This window comes from Aedes aegypti, chromosome 2 (genome assembly GCF_002204515.2).
Source record: "Aedes aegypti strain LVP_AGWG chromosome 2, AaegL5.0 Primary Assembly, whole genome shotgun sequence".
Lineage (NCBI taxonomy): Eukaryota > Metazoa > Arthropoda > Insecta > Diptera > Culicidae > Aedes > Aedes aegypti.
The window spans coordinates 232,243,498-232,267,779 of record NC_035108.1 but is presented as its reverse complement, the minus strand read 5'-3'; the positions used below and the strand labels follow the sequence as shown (position 1 = coordinate 232,267,779).

Here is a 24,282-nt window from a genome sequence, read left to right as displayed (position 1 = left end):
GAGGACGTAATGCCAAGAAGATAAAGAAGAAGATGTATGTTGAGTTGATACAATAAATTCGGATCCACAACTTTACTGAATCATAATCAAGCCTATGACAAAATTCCTAAAAATATATTCAAAAATCTTAAGCGCGTAGGGTAACGTATATAATTTGGACAGACTAGCCTGTTCTATGCTTATTTCCAATGAGATGGTGAGGAATACATGTACGGGAAATCATGTATTGCATTATTAATACACTATGCTACTTATTAATGGTGATCATTTTCATAACAATTACAAATTGGCTTCAAAAATATAAAAATTGTAAATTGTATCTACAGAAGAGCTGTGAAACCTACGAATGCAAGAGGATGTGATTTTCAAGAACATACATTAAATGCAATAATAGCGCTCAAAATAGCATTCATAAAAAGTTTGAAAGTGGAAACATGATTGAATATGTCTAAAATTTAAGCTAAGTTCATCTTAAACCTTAACATGAGTATATAAGGCATAAATCAGGTGTTGTCCAAAATAGATCATGGTTTTTGTTCAGTTGATATAATTTGGCCATCTGATGAAACACACTGGAATGTCGCATGCATGCATACTTGCAGGCGTTTTTCGTGGAACAGATGATATTTGCTTCCATTAAATGAAATTATTGATTTTCACTAATATAAACATCCGATAAGCGAAAAAATGCATAAGTCACATGTAAGCTCTTACAGTATTATGATATGATCGTCTTTTCAAGAAACCATTGTATGGATATTGAGATAACGCCTCTGTCCAAATTATATTCACATGAAAGTGTCCAAAATGTTTATTAGGTGTCCGAAATGTATGACAGACAGGCTTCCAAAAAACGCTATTTTGGAAGCTAACCCAAGTAACCATGGAGCATTATATAATTGCATATATAATGCAGCTGCATTGCCGTAAGCCTACCATTAAAGTAGTTTAAAAGTGGAAAAGGGCACTTTTACAGTTAAATTAATGCAAAAAGGACGATAAAGCAATGAAGCAACTTATAAAGTAATATTAATGCAGCAGTACAATTTATAAAGTGATGTTAGTGCATTGATACATTTGTAATGTAGGTTTAATGCTTTATTGCTTGACAGCTCTTGAAATTTGTTGAATAAAAGCAATGTTGCATCAATGGTGTTGATATGCAGTAGAATACGTGCAATGTTATAATGCTTGTGGTTACTTGGGAATACTATAGTTTGTAAGCTTTTTCTCAAGGTACAATGGGACATTAAGCATATAAGTAACACTGCGTAATAAAATATTTGTATTTAATGTAGTTAATCGATCGCCGTTTTCAGACATATCCTTAGCCTGTCCAAAATACATAATTTACCCTATGTAATGAAATACTGGAGGGGAATTCTTAGAAGAAATTACAGCATAAGTACCTAGGGTAATGTTTGTATAAAATGTTGGTCAGAGTTCTTATCCCAAGCAATATTCACACAAATTATAGATAAGTACTCTTACAGGATTCCACATAATTATTGACATAATATTCACACAATCCAGGACAGATGAACTTGTGGATATTCTGCAGTTTTTTTTCTTTGTGATGAAAGGTTATTGCATGCAAAATTTTGTGATATTCGACTGGGAGACGCACTTTTGTTTGTAATACGGACCTAGTCGGTGTATCCCAAAGAATCTCTTTAGGAATACCTGGAACATTTACTGAGCCTGCAAAACACATTGTATCTTGCTCCATAGATTTCACTAAAATTTTAAATGAAATAGGCAAATGCATCCAGCAGTTACTGCAGGTTTGTTTCTTGTCATATAAACAAATATATTTTGGATTTCGTTCAACAAACAATAATTAATAAACAATAAGAATTTTCTTCTAAACAAAATTTTTAGCTATTTGCATAAGTTTAACATCGGTTTAATGTATTTAATGTTTTACGTGAATAATAAAATGATACTCTGCAGTACTTATGTGACGAGTTAATATTGAAGTCGGTATAGAATTTTGAAAAGAATTTTGGAATTTTTATGGAACGTTCAACGGAAACTTCAATCCAAGAAAAATAAAGATAAATTTTGTTTTTATCTTTGACTAGGGGGCGCTCAAATGGGGGTTTGCCAAGGGCGCCATGAGGAGACGCTACGGCTCTGCATGTGTTAAAAAATAATTATTAGAATTATTGTAATGACTTTCGCCTTTGGTGAATTTACCACTAAATTTATAAAACCCAAAAAAAAACAGTATTTTAAACGTAATTTTAGATTTTCTGTAAATCTCCCTCCTAACCATATGGAGGTGAACTAACATCGACAAAAGTGAAAGAAGTCTAAAGAAAAGACTGCATACCTGCATAAGGTCGCCACCCATCTAACATAGGGACCAATAATGACAGACACCAAATGGAAGATTCGGCGCAGTATCTGACAGCACATATGAATAAGAATGGCATACTAAAAATGTATAGTATATTATGTGAATCGATTCACATAAATAATAGCACCGGGGTGTAATAATTGTACTATATCTAGTACATCATTGATTAAAACACAAAAAGATCAAAATTATTAATATTCTAGATATGGTTTACTAGTAGAGCAGATAAGTCAGTGAAAATACCGTCAATAGAAATCGGCCCCTCTTGTATCTGTATGTTTCAGTGATAACCGTGAATGGGAGTGTATACGGTAGCATCTGTCACACATTAAGAATAAATTTTTCATGAATACAGCTCGGATTGTGTGTAAAGACTGCCAAACAACAATTTACTGAAATTTTATCCTTTTTAAATGTACAATTAAACGTCCCATCTAACCTTTAGTCGCTATGGGGTAAGTTATTGACTTTGAGATTTAAGATAAGTGTGTTATTGCTAGTGGAATTGAGATTTTTCTGTGACTTTCCATTTATATCGCTCCACCCATTATTCGAGAGAGAAAAAAACTCGAAAGTGCATCATGAAAATCAGCTACATAAAAACAAGATGCAAATTGTTCTTATAAATTTCTAACTAGAAATGCATTATTGAAGATTAAATATAATATTGAAAATAAATACTGAATTAGATCAGCATTGTCCCTGATACCTACATTATTAACATTGTACGTGTGATACATATTTCTGATTCCGCAATTATAACATTGGAAGCAGAGAAGGCCTTGGACTGCAATTTACGTTCATCAATCACATTTATTGAATTTGCTTTCATTCATAAAGTCAAAATTAATGCAAGGGAAGTTTGCAAACATTTTCCCGGGAAAAATTAAAATTTAGTAATTAATAACTAAATAACAATATAGATATTGAATGATTTATGATAGTTTTTTTTACGGGTCATCGAGGAATATTGAATGACTTAATGATTCCTAATAAGCGAATCTCAGAGAAAAGGTTCGTGGAACTTGGAATTCATTCCATTAAACTGTTCTTATCTTGCATTCTTCACGAACAATAAATTCAATTGTATTTAATTGCTTTAACTGTATAGAAGAATAGCAATAATGTTTGACCGATAACGATTCTGTGCCAATTTTTGAAATTTAATTCAAAGCAGGCCAAAATTATATGAATCAGTAAAAAAATAGTCATGGGTCGAAAATGGGCGGTATTTCCATATAAATTTATTACATTATGCTACTAGTTTAGTAATAAAATTCAAACAGTATGTTGCAAAGGGCGAAAAGCCACTATAATAAAGCAAATAATAATAAGACTACAAACATTCTTAGGCCCTTTGAAAGGGCGGAGTACCGGTTTCATCTTCTTCTTAAAATTTTCGATCATAGTTTGGAAAATGTTGTGAACATTTTATATAACATCTTATAAATAAAATGTATTGCATAAATCACGTTTTACCTTTCAAATAAGACCATAACATATCCAGAACCGTTTGCAAGTAGCGACAAAGTGATGGTTATAAAAATATGACACGTTGACAGTTCTTACCCAACGTTATTAACACTTTTTTCTTCTTTTTTCAGGGAACAACCAATATTCTCCTGCAATGCTCATGTTTTTCACATTGACCCCAAAACTAAAAGGACATGGATAACCGCCAGTTCCAAGGCGATTTCTGTTAGCTTTTTCTATGACTCTTCCCGGAATCTCTACCGCATTATTAGTGTAGAAGGGAGCAAGGTAAGTTCACTGCAAACAAAATGATTATGATTAACTTAGATAATAAAGTACGGGGGGAAGAAAATTTACTGTTCACTTCAACTCGTTGCTCATGCAATGTGTTTTTTTTTTACAAGGGGGGACCCCTGAGAAGGTAACTCAGGTACCGCTATTCACTTAATTAAGGGTTGCTGAATCCATTGTCGTTTTCAAAAATATCATAGCAAGTCTAGTTTTTAAGATATTGGCTGTTGAAAACGCAAAAATTGACTTTTTGCAATTTCTCATCGTAATAGGCTGTTTTTCATCACGCCAATCTGTCATGAAACGGCCTACTTTCCTGCACTGAAGTATGCAGTGCGGGAATAGTCATTACACAACTGAAACCAGTGCTGTAATGATTCATTACGCAACGCTTTTTCGTTACGTTACGTTTTGAATTGCGTAATGAATCATTACACAACCATTTTTGAGAAATTGTAAAATAATTGTGAATGCAATCCGATATAATTTCTGATACCCTTAAGTGGTCTTCTACGAAATTGCAAAAAATGTTGTACGTAACTCGTTTCAGAACTAGATTTTTACAGCACTCGTCGTAATTATCCTACTCGACAAACCTCGTAGGATAAATGTACGACTCGTGCTGTAAAAATCATCATTTTGCAACTTGTACCGTAAACTACTAATTCCAACCAACTTGCATGCAAGTGTGCCAGCTATATCACTATATCACTATTAAATTTCGATTGAAACGATTTTTTCCAACATGCTTGCAGTCTCCATACAAAAATCTTTGTTTCTCTTATATTGCAATATACAATATTTTTCTAAACCATCAAAAAAATAGCAAATAAATTGCCTGGCACAATTTATTTGCTATTTTTTTGATGGTTTAGAAAAATATTGTATATTGCAATATAAGAGAAACAAAGATTTTTGTATGGACACTGCAAGCATGTTGAAAAAAATTCGTTTCAATCGAAATTTAATAGTGAAATTTAGCCACATTATATCTAAAATCAAAGTTAAAGTCATTTCTGAACAACGGCGTCAGATTCAGCAACCCTATATCTACTAGAGACATGTAATTTGACACTTGAGTCAGGCAAAATGTCTTTTTTTTTGAAACGCTGTACCTGGTAATGACCAATCGATCAAATTTTCAGCTTGAGCGCATGTCTGGTTCTCTAGATTTGTGCTCTTAAAAATTTGAGGTCTAGCTTCGATTTATCTTCAACTCAATCTAAAGATAAAAAAAGAACCTCCATGTCCTTGCAGTTGCCCAAAATTTTATGGCACATAAGGTAATAAAGCAAAATCTAGAATGCCGTGAAAAGTGTACTACGGTCTGTCAAACTTGGGTACCTTTTGCAGTACCAAGGAACCAAATGCAGTACTAGAAGATTGGGTACTAAGCTGAACCCGAGTGGGACGGACCTGGTTAATCCTAAGCATCCGACTCTTAGTCGGCGCGCCATATGCAATTCTAGCATAATGTGAGTGACAGCCGTAGTTACTGCATTCCAGCACTCGGCATCCGCACACATTCTCTGGATTACATTTTCTGGGGACGTGTCCCTTCCACATTTGGAACATGCGATGTCTGACAACAATAAAACGCGGGCAATCGAACACGACATGCCAACAAAAACTGCGTTAGGTGGAAGTTAACTTATCCATGGTTTCTTTTATACCAATCTGACACATTTGGCATTAGCCGATGAGTCTATCAACGTTTAGTGGAGTTATTCCATTCCAGCTGCCAACCTCTAAGCGTTGTCTCTTTACACGCGTTCCGGACTCCACTGGAACCTATTTGGTTGAATATCTTCCATGACGATAAGTACACGGTCTCTTTAGAAACCGTTCGGTATGCGCTTGCTTACTCGTAAGGACATTATCCTATGGTGCTTTCCAACCGCTTTAGATTTCTGCTCGTTCTAAACGCTTTTGATTAGATTGGTCCTCCATACCTCAATATGAACAGCGCCACACTGCCAGGAGTTTGCGTTTGCTGGCAAAAAAGAAATCATCCTAGAAGAAAGATTAGACAGATGCCCTACAGGCATATTCAACATGGCTAGCGAAGCTGAGCTTGTCATCGATCATTACTCTAAGATGTCTAAGGGTTCGCTTGGACTCTATGGTACAATCACCTACTGAGATAAGCGCCCGTTGCTCGGACTTGTGGTTGTTGACCACCACCACCTTAGTCTTGTGATGGACCAGTCCTAGTTTCCTAGACCTCATCCATTCATCAAATATGAAGATTGAGTGCGCTGATGTCAACTTTACTCCATCGATAAACCATAGACCACTAGGGCGATGTCGTCCGCGAAGCCAACAATCTTACCACCCGTCAAAAGGGGAAGTATGTCATCGTACATCGCATTCCATAACATCGGGCCCAGGATTGAACCTTGTGGTACTTCAACGGTAATTCGAACGCTTTTATGTTCCTCCTCTGTGTCATACAGTAGAATGCTACCATCAAAATAGCTTTCTAGAAGCTTACACAACTGCACCGGTACCTTGAGGCTTGCGCTGTTGAACGCATTCTTTACATCCAGAGTAACAATCACGCAGTAATGGATGCCGCTCCTTTTTGCTCGATTGCCACCTCAGCTGTCCGAACGACCGACTGGATAGTGTCTAGAGCAGATTTACCTTTCCTGAATCCAAACTGGTTTTTGGACAGGCCGTGCGCATCATCCGTATACGGGACTAGCCTGTTGATGATCAACCTCTCCAACAACATGCCCAGCGTATCTAGTAGACAGATAGGTCTATACGCCGACGGGTATCCTGGTGGTTTCCCCGCCTTTGGTAGTTGCACAAATTTCTGTGGCTTCCACACACCCGGGAAGATTACTTGATCTATGCAGCATTGCATCGCGGCTCTGAACATGCCCGCATTGACTGCCGCTTTTAGGGCAACAGTCGGAATACCATCGGGTCCCAGTGCGAATGAATTCACGAATTCTGCCCGCTCTTCGTTCGTCACCCTTGCCTCTTTTTCTCGTTCATCTGCCGCATACGGCGTTGGGGGCCATGGGTTTGTGGGGTGAAGAGTACATCGATTATCGATCGCAGCAGCTTCTCTATGTTTAGAAAACTGTCACAAAAAACAAAAATTGTATTGGTAACATACTTAAAAAGTAATATAAACTCATTGCTTTTCGAGTGAGCCATAGAGAGTCACGGAGATACGGACAAAACATTTGTTTTGCAATTCCGTTGCAAATCAATCACTTGCGACATTCATGGGTACTACTGTATCACAGCCTACGTGATTAAAACATACTGAATACGCATGGATGTATACACATGTGGGTTCTCTTGAAATGTTTGTTTGTGCTTTTAGAGTTCATCCAGCTGAAACGGCGTTTTTCAAAATAGCAAAAAATGTTGTATGCAACTCGTTGCAAAACTCGATTTTTTCGGCACTCGTTGTATTAATCCAAATCGACAAGCCTCGTTGGATAAATGTACAACTCGTGCTGAAAAAATCATCATTTTGCAACTAGCTGCAAAAATAACTATTATGTTGGTGGTGATCCTTAACTTTTACATGGGAGTATAGGTAAAGGTCTGAAGACAGATAGATTCAAAGCATTTTTTTTATTTCAGGCGGTAATCAATTCAACTATAACCCCGAACATGACATTCACTCAAACATCACAGAAGTTCGGTCAGTGGAGCGACGTACGGGCCAACACCGTGTATGGCTTGGGTTTTGCATCCGAAGCTGAACTAGGAAAGGTAATTTCATTAGAAATCCTAAACACTTTAGTGATTGCGCTGTATTCTACAACAGATTAATCGTAGTTCGTATGATAAGGCTGTCGAAGAAAATGTGGCTACCGATAATAGTCACATTCACTTGAGACATTTGAAGTATTTATTGTGAAATATTTTGCAGCAGTTTTAGACCATTCTGTTGATGTGTATACCCGGGTAAAGGAGAATTTAAAATGTATAACAATATTTACCATTGAAATTGATTGTTTGAATGTCATAATTTGTTATTTGTTTGTTTGAAATAAAAGTTAAAATAACAAAAACAATAACTAAGTTTGTATGGCATAAAAACTAAATAACATCATATTTTGTCATTGCAATAACTAAATAATAGCAAAACTACTTTTGTCTACCAGTAAATAATAAATTATGTCATTATTAGGATATTGATAACAAAATAATAACTAAATAAGCTATTCACGTGTACGTCAAATTAATGGTAAATTTAGTTCTTTGACTTGAATATTTAAATTTAGCATGATTGAAAAATAAACTTTTTGCCTATACTGAGAAAATGGGCTGTGAAGTTTTCAAATTCATTTTCCATACGAATATTCAAAAATTTCCAGAGGATTGGAACATGTTCCAATCCTTATGAAACTTTCACAACTTAACTTGCTTTTCACTACGATATCTTTCAGAGAAAACAAAAAAGATCATCAAAACAAGTTACATTTGTGTGTTCCAAGGTGCGAAAGTCTGAAGTGGGACTGATATGCGTTCCAGCTGGGACTTTGTCATCTTCAATGCCGTTGATCGACCGTTGATCCTTAACCTGCACATTCTTCTGTTGGTCGACCACCATCCGATCTCATATTTTTGCATGTCATGAAGTGTGGTAACTGTCGTGCAGATTTCCAGCACGCTAAAGCTATGTACGACAAGCGAGGTATTCCTACCAGTGCAGTACAAAATACAACAACGCAATCACAATAATGTGAAATCGGACATAGTCTGAAAATGTCTTCCTGAATAAACCGCCAGTTTTTACAAACATATTGCTTGCACACTGAAATAGGATAATACGATTTGACATTTGTGTCCAACTGTTACCTAAAGTGTTTGTCAAACGCATATACCTATATCTTATTTTTTTTTATTTTCCGGGTATTTTAAGTATTCATATTGCAGCAACTCAAAACGTCCTAAAATCTGTGTCAAATCACAATATTTTTAAAATATTTACAATAAAATAAAAACATGCATAAGCAAGAAAATATTATTTAATAGAAAACTGTCCAAAACATAACCCTTTTACATCTTTACAGCAAACATAACTTTTTTCTCCCACGACGAATATGTTTGGCCCCATATCAACTTTTTCTTGTCTCATTTAGATCTTTCAAATGATATATGAGTCATCCGTGTACATTCCGGGACCAAGCCCCATACATTTTTGCCCAATCTCCTTTTCCAAACTGCGTGTGGACATAATTGCAATACTCCTCGATGCGATCGACGACCTCGGATTTTTTTTTTTTTTTTCAAAAAATAAATCGTATAGTAGCGACTGTGGTCATCTACAAAAGTTATAAAATAACGATATCCACTCGCCGAGGGTGTTTCCAGGGGTCAATACACGTCCGAGTGGATGAGGTCTAATGGCATGCTGGTCTTATTTTCGGTGGTCTTGGGGAAGGAAGTTCGAGCTTGCTTTCCTCTCAGGCAACATTCGCAACCTTCACGTATCCCACAGTCGGCCACCGCCATACCAGGTCCGTCGCACTCGGGCTCAGATTATGTACCACTTCTAGTACTGCATTTGGTCCCTCGGTAGTACAAAAGGTACCCAAGTTTGACAGATCGCAGTAGACTTTTCACGGCATTCTAGATTACCTTATGAGCCATAAAATTTTGGGCAACTGCAAGGGACATCGAGGTCTTTAATTTGTCTTTGGCCATACCATCTTCTTCTTCATAAGTACATCCAACGCTTCCGGATCGCGATGTCCAAACCTACGATGCCACGTGTGTTGGCAATCTTGCTTTTGAGATGTAGTAATCTTCAACGCTCTCGCTTGCTTCGGTTGGTTCAGTCGATATGGGCCATTTCGCTTCGTTGCTATGGCGACTTCTTGACGTAGGTCCACAGACTTTCCCGCTTCAGTGTGGAGCTTGCAAGCTTCGTAATTCGAATTCTTGAGCTTCGTGGAATTCTTCAGATCCATCCTATCGCAGGAGTGGCTCCAATCGTCGTACTTCCGGAATTTTTTTGAAAAAACGACACGGTGCAAAAGGCTCATAACCTGTTAGCAGAGCGTAAAATAAAAACTACTTGTCGCTACGGGTAGTAACAGACCAATGTCAATTTTTGCAGTGATGGTATGTTTTGCTATTGATGAGTAAAACTGTAAAAATAGTAAATAGTAAAAATTGATGGTAAAACTGAATATGATTACAAAATTTGTTCTGATCACTTAGCCTGGCTTAAATAAGCAGATTTTGTGTTGAATTTATGTAAATTCATACGACGCGCCTGAAAGTATGTCGCAGTATACAGCAATAGGCTGCTTATAAACAGTGATGGAAAGTGGCGAACATATCTTCTGAACTGGAACAAAAACAAAACCAAACGCTCCCGAGCGTCAGAGCGCTGGTTTACTCGCATCTGTCGGCTCCCGAGTAACTGAAGCTAAAAGTGATTCGCGAACGTGTGCGAAGCTGTTCAGAGTCATATTGTGCTTTTGGGAAAAAAGCTGCTTCCCCTCCGAGATTTATGGTTTCCAAGGGCTTTTGACTACAAACTAGTAGTTTACTGTCGATATGATGGTTATACAATTAATTTGTCTGTCAAAACCATAATAAATCACACCTTGCTCGGTTACTCGCGAGTAAACGCTCCCGAGCTTGTTGCTACTTCTTTTGACATGTTCTCCCGAGCAGACGGGTGCGGACTTACTCACACCTAGCCAGTTCCCGAGTCTGTGACGTTTGTTATGCGTTGGTATACGCTCGTGAGCTGCTTCGTGATGCGAATTTTTCCAGCACTGCTTATAAATAATTGTTCTCAATTTTTCGCGCTTACAGTTCATAGAGAAGTTTCAAGAAGTAAAAGAAGCAACCAAAAATGCACTCAACAAGGCTTCCACCAATGGAAATTCAACAGTTACTTCCGCCAATGCTTCGCCCGTTACGGCGCGCTCTTCAATGTCCAACAGCGATAGTTTTGACCCCAACAACGTCGATGCACCGATTCCCGCTACTGGGAATGTGCCTGCGGTAAGTAAAAAAACTGTAACTATAATACAGACATAACACGTTATGTTTTTCTGTGGTGCAGCCACGTAAAGATGTACTATGTGCCTTCTACAAGTATTAATGAATTCCTGTTGTTTTTTACTTTTAGACAATCAAAACTGAAAGCCCTTCTCATCCCCCAACCAACGATGCGCTCAACAATGCAAATACACTCAGCAATGAACTGAAACAGATGTCCATCAATTCTTCATCCAGCGATGGAATGACAACATCGTCTGCAGAACAACAGCTCAAATACGAAAACGAACGATTAAAGCTGGCCCTTGCTCAAAGGTAATGAAATAAAAATAGTGCATAACATATTTACTCATATTTTCATCAAATACCTTACAGTTCGGCAAATGCCAAAAAGTGGGAAATCGAGTTGGCTACCCTGAAAAGTAACAATCTACGCTTGACCAGCGCTTTACAGGTATGTAAAAAGATAAGGACATTTGAATCCCATAGTTTACACATTTGTTAATCTATAACTTACTTACTTATGGGTCCTGGGCATCCATTCTGGTGCATAGGGCTGACGTGAAAGATTCCCATCTTGGGCGATTGCCAGCTATCGCCTTGACCTGCGGCCCGGGTCAAATTGTCGTCGACTTCTTTTATTTCTTTGTTGAGGCTGCGCCGCTATGAGCCTCTGGGTCTGCCTCTTCTGCGATGTCCTGCTGGATTCCATTCCAGCGCTTGTTTGCAGATTTCGTTTCCGCTCCGACGTAGAGTGTGGCCGACATACCCCCACCGTTGTCGAATTTCGGTTTGTATCGGTTGCTGGTGGCACCGTCGATGGTGCTCAGCATTACTTGTTTTTAATTATGAATCGTGGTTTTACGGCTAACCAGCCGAGTGGAAGTTTAACAACTACCAAAAAGCTAAACATTACATATAATTTGCAATTGGATTAGATGGACAAACTGATGTGAAGATTTGCGAAAAAGTTACACGTCTTCTCAGTGAGAATCGAACTCACGACTCCCCGATCTCTAGTTGGGGCGCGTTACCACTACGCCATGAGAGACGTGTAACTTTTTCGCAAATCTTCACATCAATTTGTCCATCTAATCCAATTGCAAATTACTTGTAATGTTTAGCTTTTCGGTAGTTGTTAAACTTCAACTTGGCTGGTTAGCCGTAAAACCACGATTCATAATTAAAAACAAGTATTTATCGAGCAACGGACTCATGTTCCGTAACCGGTCGTTTGAGAACGTCGCGACCCATTGGAAGCCCACACAATAGAAACCTCAGCCAGTACAGTTGGTGGCTAGTGTTGTGTGCTATTTCATTACCTAAAAAAAATGCGCTCTCGGGCTAGGCATTGGATATAAATAGAAAGCGTTGTGTTTGGACGGGCATCTAATTCTTCCGAAAGAGGTGCACTTTGCGAAAAAGGACCACGTGATTATTGAGCTGAAATCGAATTCAGGTTAACTTCTGCGTTCATGAGTCCTCTCATGGCGTAGTGGTAACGCGCCCCAACTAGAGATCGGGGAGTCGTGAGTTCGATTCTCACTGAGAAGACGTGTAACTTTTTCGCAAATCTTCACATCAATTTGTCCATCTAATCCAATTGCAAATTATATGTAATGTTTAGCTTTTCGGTAGTTATTAGAGATCCAGTTGTGTGGCCACCATGCCCGAATTATATACCGTAGGCATCTGTTGATGAACACAAAATTGAGTTGAGTTCAGTTTCCAACATCTCTTCCAATGATCTTTCAGCTGCACTAATGAAATAATATGATTTTTCCGAACAAAAATTAGGATAAAACAGCAAGTCAAATTGTAATTGTAATTGCTCAATCCACACCCTGGCAGACAATTATCCGCCCATCTAGACACGGGCTGGGTGAGGACCTACCAAGCCTCCCCCGTTAACATGTCCTATACCGTTTAGCACACCGGGTTCTTCCACAAGCAGGCGCCGGAATTAAAGCGGTCCCACAAGTTTCAGATACATTAAATAGATATAGTCCCTCTGCCACTAAACCGAATAGCGCCCTCCACCTCATCACCAGCACTGCCCATCCCGCACACCAAACAAAATGTCGGATGTTCTACAGAGCACACCACCTCCGACACCATGCTCAACGTACAGCAAAGACAGCGCTAATAAAAGCGGAATGCGCCATTCGATTCAGTACCAGAGGGACTATAAATGTAACGAAGAGGAAATGAAAAGATAGTAGAAATGGTTTGGCTGTTGGATTGCTGGAACGAGAAGAAAGAAATAAAGTTATTACGTTAAAACGTGATTTTTATAGTTGAATAAATGTATCGTTAGTTTCTCATCTGTTTCTTTTCCGTATCGTAGTTCCGTCGATTCTATCCACCTCGAGTTTTGTCGACTCCGCTCGGGCAATGAGGACCGTGATGAAATGAAAAATATAAAAATATAAAAATAAGAGCATTAGTGTTTATCTATTATTTAATGTGGTTCTCATTTGCTTTCAAATACCTAAGTAACATGTGAACTCTGCCTCTATTAGAAAATTCTAATAAATCATAATTTATTCTCCTCCACTTTCCCTAACACAAAGTATTCCTATTTAATAAGACAAGTGCAAAAGCACAAATAAAAGTGTGAGACCGCATCGAATCATGTTGTAGCCCTCAGAGCACTCATTCTTCGATTTGCGAAATATGAGTCCGCTGAAAACACCGACTCGACTCGACGCAATCGCGCACCTCTACCGGCACCTCCGCACATGTAAAAACTTCTGCGATAATCCTGTGGTGTGAAAGAAATGCGCAATATTATTTTGATTTCAATCCTAACTTCATGACCCGTAGACTCTACGCGTATGATTGTTCATTATTTAGGCTAAATATACCTGTTTATACCTGTGCATCAGAAAAAAAAAAAAAAAAAAAAAAAAAAAAAAAAAAAAAAAAAAAAAAAAAAAAAAAAAAAAAAAACGAAAAACGACTACGAATATCTTGCAGCGTAAAGTTTAAGTGATCAATTATTCATCCTCTCTTCGACCCTGCACTATAATAACCTCCTAATATAACGCCGAGCTAAAGATTCTTTCTTGCGTTACACAATCTGAACAAGAAACCATTTTCAAATACTTCCCATAATTTATGCGAAGCAAAACAGATTCCACTTTCTACGTAATGTAACCCAGCATAAACAGCTGCCCAACTCTCCAGACCAACGCCCTCCAAGATCCAAGGTGCTGCTGCCTTACGTTCAAAACTTCTTTCCTCAAAGTCTGTCTATCAATTCCGAACTCTATTGCATACTACAATACCAATCAGACCCTATTCCTGACAAGACACAGAGTCACAACCCCAATGTGATGGATTTACCCACAACCTTGTCATAACCCCTCTTACGTTTCGCTATCCTCGGAAGTCACCCATATTGATGCTTGGCAAAAATATCAGTATTCAATCCACAAATCCCAGATTACACCACATTACGTTGGTCCGTTTGGCGTCGCCGGTGGATACCTGTTCTGACATTCTTTTCTTTCAAACCCCATTTCAAGCCTGTCCCCCACTTTATCAATAAGAAAGAATGTTGACGAATCACGATAATCTGAAGATCGTGACCAGAACGGAGGTAGGATTTATCACTAGGGACCAACCACCACCAAGGATAAAACAGCAAGTCAAATTGTCCCATAATGAAAAGTAACCGCTTCAAACGAAATCTACAATTTTCTCTGTGGCCATGATTTGTTGGTCGCATATTCCGCGATGAATTTAGGCAGCTTGTACTAATTATTCTTAGACCATTTTTTATAAGAATTGTTTTATGGGTTCATATTTTAGGTTTATAAGTGATGTATAGTAAAATGTAATCGACATTATCCAATTTCAAATCGAACTTTTTTCAATATGTGTCCCCTTTTCTCAACAGGAATCCACCGCTAACGTAGATGAATGGAAACGCCAGCTGCACTCCTACAAAGAAGAGAACCAACGGTTAAAAATTCGTTACCAAGAGCTTGAAGCATCCAAGGGTGGCAGCACAACCGGTGGCGCTCCCTCGGGATCTGCTGCCGCAACCACTGAAATGGCCGATGAACTCCGCCGTGAGATCGCTCTGCTAAAAAGTCGGATTGAAGATTTGGAAAAGGAGCTAATGAATCAGGAAATCGAACTGAAGGCAGCCAACAAGAGCTTAAAAGACAAGCAAAACGATCCGACGGTAAGAACAAGTTTCGCTATTGGGCTATTCAAAGAGTTTATACAGGTTTAGGTTGGACAAACTTTTGAACTAAGGAAAACGATTTTCTGTGGACTTTTGCTCTGAAGGAAAATCGGAACATAACAAAAAAAATTTTATAGCTATATTTTGACCTGATGGAAAAAAACACTGATCTGCAATCTAAGGGGGAACAAATATTAGTGTGTAATTGCTAAAGCACCTAAACAAGTTTATCGCATTCATAGACTCACAATCTTGTGCCGTTTCTAAATATTAGTTTTTTTTTTAGAAATCTTTAGACAGACCTCTAAGGCGATAACTGAAGCCAGCACTATAATCTATATGAAGGTTTACAGAGAATGTGCATTACGTTCTAAGACCTTTGGTTGCCAGGAACAATATATCAGTATTACTTCGAGAAAATGCCAAAGTAATTGTAAGATGGTAATCCGAATTAGCTGAAATTTTAATGACAAACTACACATAACTTGGAATTTTGTCTGCAGCAAATTCATTCTGTGGCACACATTCGCTCTATATATATATATATATAGGACGCGTCCCCTCCGTATGTAGCGAGCATGCGATCTCTCACAACAATGAAATGGGGGCAATCGAACACGACATGCTCCGCTGTTTCCTCCACGCCAGCACAATTGGGGCACGCAGGAGATTCTGAGTGCCCGAACCTATGCAGGTACTGCCTATAGAAACCATGTCCTGACAGAAACTGCGTCAATCTGACACATTTGGTTTCAGCCGATAGGTCCATCTACCTTTAGTGAAGTTATCGCATTCCTGCTGCCAATCCCTGAATGTTGTCTCTTTACACGCGTTGCGGACTCCTCTGGTACCTCTTTGATTGAAGCATTGAACATATCCCTTGATGATGAGCCCGATGGGCGTCATCCCGGCTATGATGGCCAATTTAGAAACCGTTTGGTATGCACTTGCTAATTTTAAGCACACGATCCTAAACGTGCTTTTCAACCGCTTTAGGTTTCTGTCCGTTCTATGCGCTTTTGATCACATTGATCCTCCATACCTTAGATTTTGTTTTCTAAGGGCCACGTTTACCCATATGGTTAAACTAGGTATGAGGCCTAAGCGATGGTGAAGATGTCGGTTAGGGGTGATCGGGGCAATATGAGCCATCTAAGGAAAACATCATGGATTGCATAGAATAACAGCAAAAACTAACGTTTAAATTCAAGTAACTTGTACAATAAAATGTTTCCTTCAATGTTTCGTCGATAATTAACGTTAACATCAACATGAAAAACTTTTTATTATCGTTTTTGAAAACCATGTTTTTTTGCATGTTCACCAACCATATGGGGCATTATGAGCCACCCAACGGGGCAGTAAGAGCCACCTCATTCAATCGTATGATTTGTATTTAAATTTAAAACAATGTAAAGAAGAGGAATTATTGATTGTAGCGGCTTATTTTTGATAGATACATAACCTACATAACTCATAGTATACAAACTAGGTAATTCCAGTATCAAATTACGACACTTGGTTCAACCTATTGTCTAGCAAAGTGTACCACTTGTAATGGTGCAGTAAAAAAATAATCTAGTCTATTTAGGCAATGCAGTTTAATGTTCAAAACACAGTTTTTTTTATGTTGAATCTAGGTGGCTCATTTAGCCCCGCCCCTTCACTTTTTAAATAATATTGTTTCCCAATAATTTTAGTGCTTCGGAAAGCCCAAGCAAGCCGGGTCGTTTTTGCTGAAAAGGAATCGCTAAAGACATTTTTCGCCCATTCCTTACAGAAATTTTCTATGGACCAATGCACGAGTTCACTATTTGACGTTTTCGCGGTGTCATGTTATTTATGTGACCATGGAAACCAGTGAATTCGGCACCGCTAAAACGTCAAATTAATGAACTCATGCATTGGTCCATAGTGACTTCCATTTGAACTGACATTTCTTTTCAACTGCATACTGCAATCGGGAAAAATAATTTCTTGATCGATTACTTGCAGGAATTTTCTATGCATCAAGATATTCCAAGAAATTACTTGTCAGCAGCGAATCAGGCTTTAGTCTGTATGCGTGAAGCTAAAAGTGGACTGTGACTGCTCAGTCAACGGTGAAAGATCAACTGGTGAGCTCGTTTCATGCTTTTATTTCAAATCTGCCCGGCTATGGTGGTCCAGCCAATCGAGTTTTTTTTTTCTTTTCAGATTAGTAAAATATAACATATACTTTCGTCCTGACAGCTGTGGAAATGTTGCGTTTAGCTATTTATTCCACAAACTTTGCATGGTTTGTCACTTCAAGTGTCGACATTATTTTCTTCTACTTGGAAATTTTTCATATCAAGTGAAAATATTATATTTATAAGCATATTTATTGGGTTTATTCTACGAGTGGCGTGAGGTGACAATTGTCGCGTATAGTGAGGTGACAATTCTAGACTCGAGTAAAGTGACTCTCCATTTGATTTGCACGGCGAGTCACTATACGACATCGACAATTGTCACCTCACGCCACTAGTAGAATTAACCCATATATCTCACAAATAATTGTTTATCATGGTCTGATCGCTTATCAAAGTGAATCCTGTTACCCAACGATCCTCCCCATAACCAAACATCCTTCCCAATAACCTTTGTGAAGATGCAGAGGTAAACACGGTCTCCAAATAGCAAAGGTTAGACACTAACATTCCTGTCCCCAATCCCACCTGACTGCAAGGACGTGGCCGGCACCGTTATTGACCCTGCATAAATAGAGACACTGAATTATGCACACTGAAGAAGATTGTGGCCAATCCCAGCCAAATTTCTAGTTGATTCTTTGTGTAGTCAGTCTAAGCTAAGCTAATATTTTGTTTTCCAATAATTTTGTTTACGAACAAATCTAATTTCACGCATGTATTGTTCTGTATTATCAGAAGTTTCAATGGATTGGTAGAATTTATTAGAATACAAAATCTCAAAAACTTATTCATACAGACTCAAGTCAAAAAAGTATACAAACTTACTTTATCGATCCTACGTGTTAAGCAGGCGGAATTCTACACGTACCGCTCTGTACCAACTCAACGTTTCACTTTTAGAACGTTTAATTTCCGGATTTACAAAACGACGAAAGTAAAATTTTCAACTTTCGCAACCTAACCACTACTTTCGCCGCCCCGCTGTATGGAGAGACAAAGTGACTTAACATTGAATCAAAACAAAACACTACTTGAGTCGATTTTACACTGGTACAAAAACGTCGCAAGTAACTGAATAAAACGGCTTATCATTTTGTCATAAAATTCTTGTGTGAAATAATAGAAACTCCATAGTTTTTGATCGCGAGCTCATTGTATGCAGAATTTAAGAAATATACACGTCGAAAAAATGTTAAAAAGGTAATTCATTTTAAAACAGTTTTAGAAGACATGTTGTGATTCTTCTGAATTAATTTTCTCAAAACCGTATGAAAGTTACTTACGTCGATTTGAAAAAGTAATCGAGAAATATAATTGTTTATTAAAAACTGCCAAAATTGTAAGCTTTTCATGGGCTTCGTGGCCATGCGGTGAGCGGCGTCAGTCGCTTAGGCGTATTGTGTCACGAAGCGTGGGTTCGATTCCCACTTCAGTTGGTGGAAACTTTTCGTCAAACGAAAAATTCATCACTAAACTACTGGGTGTTTCGTGTTGTCCGTTGCCTAATGTTCGTGATTGTTCAGTCTGTGCAGCCTTTGGCTAAAGACGGTGTAAATTGTCCTTACAAAGCACAACTTTGTATATTTTTGTGAATATTTCGAGTATTGAAGCGAATATTCTTACGGTTTCTACTGTTTGAAGCATCCTCTAGCTCGCTGAAACGAACACCTTATAACACCTTATAAATGTTTTTCTGTGGTTACCAAGGTTGAGAAACAGTGCTCTAGCAGATCATAACGACACTATACATTTGTTTTTGAGGTCAAATACGGGGTGGATCATATTGCCCCCATTGCCCCTATAAGGGGTAGAAAAGGCATTTGATCATCACTGAGAAAAATCTACACGTCAATGTCGTGTGTTTTACTTATAGATTTGCGCAAAGAGGAAAACCACATGACTTGAGTGTGGTAGCCATATGGATTTCGTAATTGACTTCACGGTATAATAACATGTGTATCAACATTAGGTTGTCATGTGAAACAAACATGATTGTCTAAATATTAAATCATGAAAACCAACTGACTTGCTTATTGAGTTCGAAATGTAGTGGCTTTAGATAGTTATGTGTGATAGAACATGAATGTCATGAGACTGAAAGAAGAAATTTGGTAGAAGAACTCTTGCTCCCCAAAATATGGATTCGAGGCTCCTCTGCTTGTCGCAAGCTCACTTGAATGTTTTTTTTTTCAAAGCAAATGAGTCAGCAACAAGCGGGGCGCCGCAAATCCATATTTTGGGAAGCCCGGGATTAGCATATTTCATTTTATTCGAAGCTGAAAGCTAGGAAAATCTGTTAGGGGAATTCTATTCTCTAACACCATACATTATATCCAATGCTGAAAGTAATGCATTTCATTTGTAGAAAATTAGAATGAACTCATCATCTTCACTCGGATATCTTCACTAATTGAAAGAAAAACGAATCCGCAAACTTTCCTCTAACACTTTCAGCTTCAGAATTTGCTTCTTCTCTTTGGAACATGATGATGACTGTCATTCGACACGAGGTCCGACCGCAATTTAGTTCGCTATGGGATCATTTACAATTTAGAAATTTGGAACACGGAAATTGACAGCAAGCTCATCGATTTCAAATCGACCAACTTGAACATGATGAGCATGACACAAGATTACCAAAAGGTCAACACACTGAATTCATGTTGGGTGATGATCTATGCACCCATAGGTTGACACATACGAATTTGAAATGAAAAGCTTCAGGAACTTATGTGGAAAATTATGGAATTCATGTTGTCGGTTGATGAATCGGTCCATGATGCAAAACTAAAGAATTGAATGTGTAACACACACGAAGTTTGTAAGAAAATCACAACAAATCGATATAGACGTTCATGAATCGATCCATAATTTTAAACACACGGATCAAACGTGTGGATTTTTCTCAGTGATTGCATGCTCCGGTGATAACTGTCTATCTTAGACATGGCACATAATTGTTGAAAATATGAGTTTGTTTGATATCCGAGGATGGAGTAGCTCTTGAAGAATGTGAGTTTTCATTGTCACAATAAAATATTTTTTCTGAGTCGTTGTTTCACTTTGGAAGTTTTGATATTGTTCATAGAAATTATTTATGGTTCCCAAATGCAATACGATTAGCGTGTAATAGAAAATTCGTATATTGTATATTCTTCCACAACCAACCTGATATTAAATTTAATCTGATACTGTTTTTTCGTAAACTCCACCTAAAATAAAATATGATTCACGGAATAATGGAAAATTTAATACTTTACGAAGCGTGATATTGAAAGGACCACCAAATTAGCTATAGGTATCGAGTTGCAGAAAACAAAACCAATGCATCTGCGATCCTACACACATAAAAATTGTGGGGTAAAAACTACCATTTTAGGGGGTTAACTTAAGCGCTCGCACAGGCAATTTTAAACAGACCAGAAACGCACTTGATTTTACCATATCTGTATTCGAAATCGGATTGGTGAAAATTATTTCTGTCAAATGTACCTGTAATGTGGCGGGATGTACTATAAACATTAGACTGATGCAAATTTTGAAGTTTCTGCTCCCCTATGCTTAAACGATGTCAATTATGATGAAAATCATTCTCCCAAAATTTGAAATGATTTGGAAGAAATTTGATTGTGCACACGCCATTTGAAGTTTATATGGAAATTAATATGGAAAAGGCAAACCTTTTGTGTTCAGTCCTCTAACTGCTCGTCATAATAGTCTATGGAAAAGTGAACACACTCATCTTATGTGAAAACTTCCCAGCTACAACTTTGCCGAAGACCATATTTTGATGGGACGTAAGGATAATTTGTTATTATTAATAACAAAGTCTAAATCATGCTGAGATGATCATTCAATTACTTTCAGAGCAACACTGCTTTTTTTGCTGTAGAACATAGTAGCCTGGATTACTTTGATCTATTCTACCCGCCAGGAGCACCACTGTTGCCTGCCGAGTAGTTGGTTAAGCATGCAATATGCAAACCCACTTTATGATTATGAATAGCAATTTATCCTGACGTCTAATCGAAATGTGGTCTTCGGCAAAGTTGTAGCTGAAAGGATTTCACATGAGTAGAGTTTGTTCACTTTTCCATAAAGAAATATGACGACGAGATAGAGGGCTGAACACAAAACGTTGGCGTTTTCCATAGTAATCTTCATATAAACTTCAATTGGCGTGTGCACAGTCAAATTTCTTCCGAATCACTTCAAACTTTAGGAAGATGCTATTTACCATAATAAAAATCGTTTAAGCATAGGGGAGCCAAAATTTCAAAATTTGCATCACTCTAATAAACATGGTAATATGTTCTGAAACACCATGGTAGTTTTAAAGTGACACATCTCGGAATCATAACATGGCAGACACAATGGCTGGCTTGTGCCCCTACTCACGATTTCAAAGGCACTAATCTGCTAAAATAATGAACGTACAAAGTCAATCTTCTTATTTTAAGCTTTCTGCCAGTGCACAAAGCTGAAATAGAAATTGCACTGTAGTTTGATGCTTCTTTCGCGAGATTTGTGCCTTCAAAGTTTTGGTACATTATTGAATTCTGATTCCAAGCTGTTTCACCTTAAGAATGAGCATAATCACAATGCATACGAAATATCGAGTAAGAAAGAGCTGACTGTATTATCAAAAAAGGTAGAAGATGCTGTTATGCCCAAAACAACTAACAGAGTCTAAGCAGATTAAGCAAATCAAGTGAAGAATAAAATTTATAATCTAATCTCATTTTCCATTTGAAAAGTAACATAAAAATATATGAAAATTTTCGCATTTTCAAGAGTCATACTTTACTTACACCACTTCCTTCTTTGAAAAAGCAGTAGTTAATAGTCTAGCATATTTAGTTTATGTTTATATAAGTACAATATTTTATATATCTGCAGGTTAAACAGCTTACAACACTGTGTAGTCAATTCTCTGTGCACATAACTGAACTAAACGGGCTTCAAAAAGAAATGGAAAAAGTCATCCAAACTCATCACAAGGCCACTTGAGAATTATATGAGAAAAATATACAAACCAAGAAATTCACAGATGTCAAGAATGTTCTCGAAGATTGCCAAAAGGATGGCAATTTGGTGAAACCTTTCAACAATAATGTTACCGCCAACAACAACGATGAGGTTGACCGTAAATTAGACTACAAACCATATACTCTACTCGCTAACTGTAGCGCACTTACTAACGCATACCAACAACCAGTTGAAAGCAGTACAACTGATGCACAAAAACGGTATTTAGCAAATGCACCAAAAACTGTAATTCCTAATCGAGCTAACTCCGGCATCGTTCTGATTACCGCCAAACTAAACCAGTCTGATGAAAGCAAACTGATCCAATACAATGTCAGTGGCAGCAGCAGCACCAATACCTTAAGTAAAACCAACCTGGAGAAATTCAATTCTGTTCAAATGGCAACGACAGAAGATCTCACTTCTCTGACCGCACAGAAACAGGCAACTATTGGTACCAACGAACAGCAGCAGCAACAACAACAACCCAAAACAGCTACCATTTTGGTTTCAAAATCGAAAACGAAAACTGGACTTCCACTTCTGCTGAAGAAATCCAAATAGCGACTTTTAAAGTTTTAAGTTTTTACAATCTCGTTTGCGAATCTTACGTAGGCACATAAATATGTGTATTTTCCATTAGCCATAGTTATAGTCAAGGGCTGTTCATATAGTTCACACATTCGTGTCGAATTCATTGTAATCTTCTCCTTATAAAAATGCTAAGCATTTTTTTAAGTCTGATGATGAACAATATGACTTATGAACAGTCGCTTTAATATAACTTAAAAAAGGAGTAATTTTATATTATTAACCGCCTGAGATTTACCCACATTTTATTTTATCTTTAGTAATGAAGATTTTTATTAGACTCACTAGTATACCTTTAAAGAAAAAGGTTTAGATAGATTTACAGCATTTTAATGTATATTACACACACAATGTTTTAAGTGACTACAAAGCAGATTATGATTTTGGATTTGTTTTTATCCAGTGTTTTGTTATTACCAAAGATTTATTGTAGAATAAACTCATTCAACTTTATGTATTGTGAAGTATTCAGCGCCGTTGATTCCATAGAAAATAACGCATTTAAATATAACTCTAATAACAATCTATAACGAATGTTATTTGTCATGTAACAATAGTATGAATATATATCGATGAGCAGCCATTTTACGTTACTCACAGGGTAGATGAAAAATTTTACTGGTCACAAATAGTATTTATATCATTTTAATCAGATATTATAGAATAATTTTTCGTTCAAGCAAGTTTAAATAATCAAAATGAATCAAATATAGCGTAGTTAAAAGTATAGTGGTTTTGATTTTGTGATGTAGGGAACGTGTTAAGGATAATTCAAACTTGATAATGCTCCCAACGGCATGTATCTTTTATAATCTCTTATTTCCATTACACAAATAAAGAACGTTTGGTTTGAATCACCTTTGAGATAGAATACATTTAAGATAATTGAGACACTCCCATCAACATGAAAACTGCTTTCTTACTCTTCATGGCGATATATTTACTCCTAGGAGGATGGAAAATAAATTATTGTGTTAAAATACATCATTATACCTAAGTTCAGGAACTAAAAAGAACAGCCTTCAAACAGATGTATGAGTGTGGATCTTGATGACCGTAGAAATTTTCATTTTCATTTTGCAGCGTTTGGTGGGGCAATGAGAGAGCAAGTCAGTCCAAAGCCGGGGGAAGGGATAGGTAATGGCCGTAATAGTCTATGCGGACCACTT

General features: G+C 37.5%; 1 protein-coding gene across 2 annotated transcripts; it reads left to right on the top strand.

The window, feature by feature from the left end:
• Positions 1–2,382: 2,382 nt before the first annotated feature.
• LOC5574386 (homer protein homolog 2) lies at positions 2,383–23,967 on the top strand. 2 transcript variants are annotated; one of them, XM_021844419.1, is made up of 8 exons: positions 2,383–2,447; positions 3,967–4,123; positions 7,736–7,867; positions 10,934–11,125; positions 11,253–11,437; positions 11,498–11,576; positions 15,027–15,317; positions 22,394–23,967. In XM_021844419.1, exons 1-8 carry the CDS (start codon positions 2,389–2,391, stop codon positions 22,502–22,504), a joined length of 1,206 nt encoding a protein of 401 aa, XP_021700111.1. In that variant the 5' UTR covers positions 2,383–2,388; the 3' UTR covers positions 22,505–23,967. The 2 variants fall into 2 exon arrangements, with proteins under 2 accessions (XP_021700111.1, XP_021700112.1); XM_021844420.1 differs by lacking the exon at positions 2,383–2,447 and adding an exon at positions 2,454–2,817.
• The last annotated feature ends 315 nt before the right edge of the window (positions 23,968–24,282 follow it).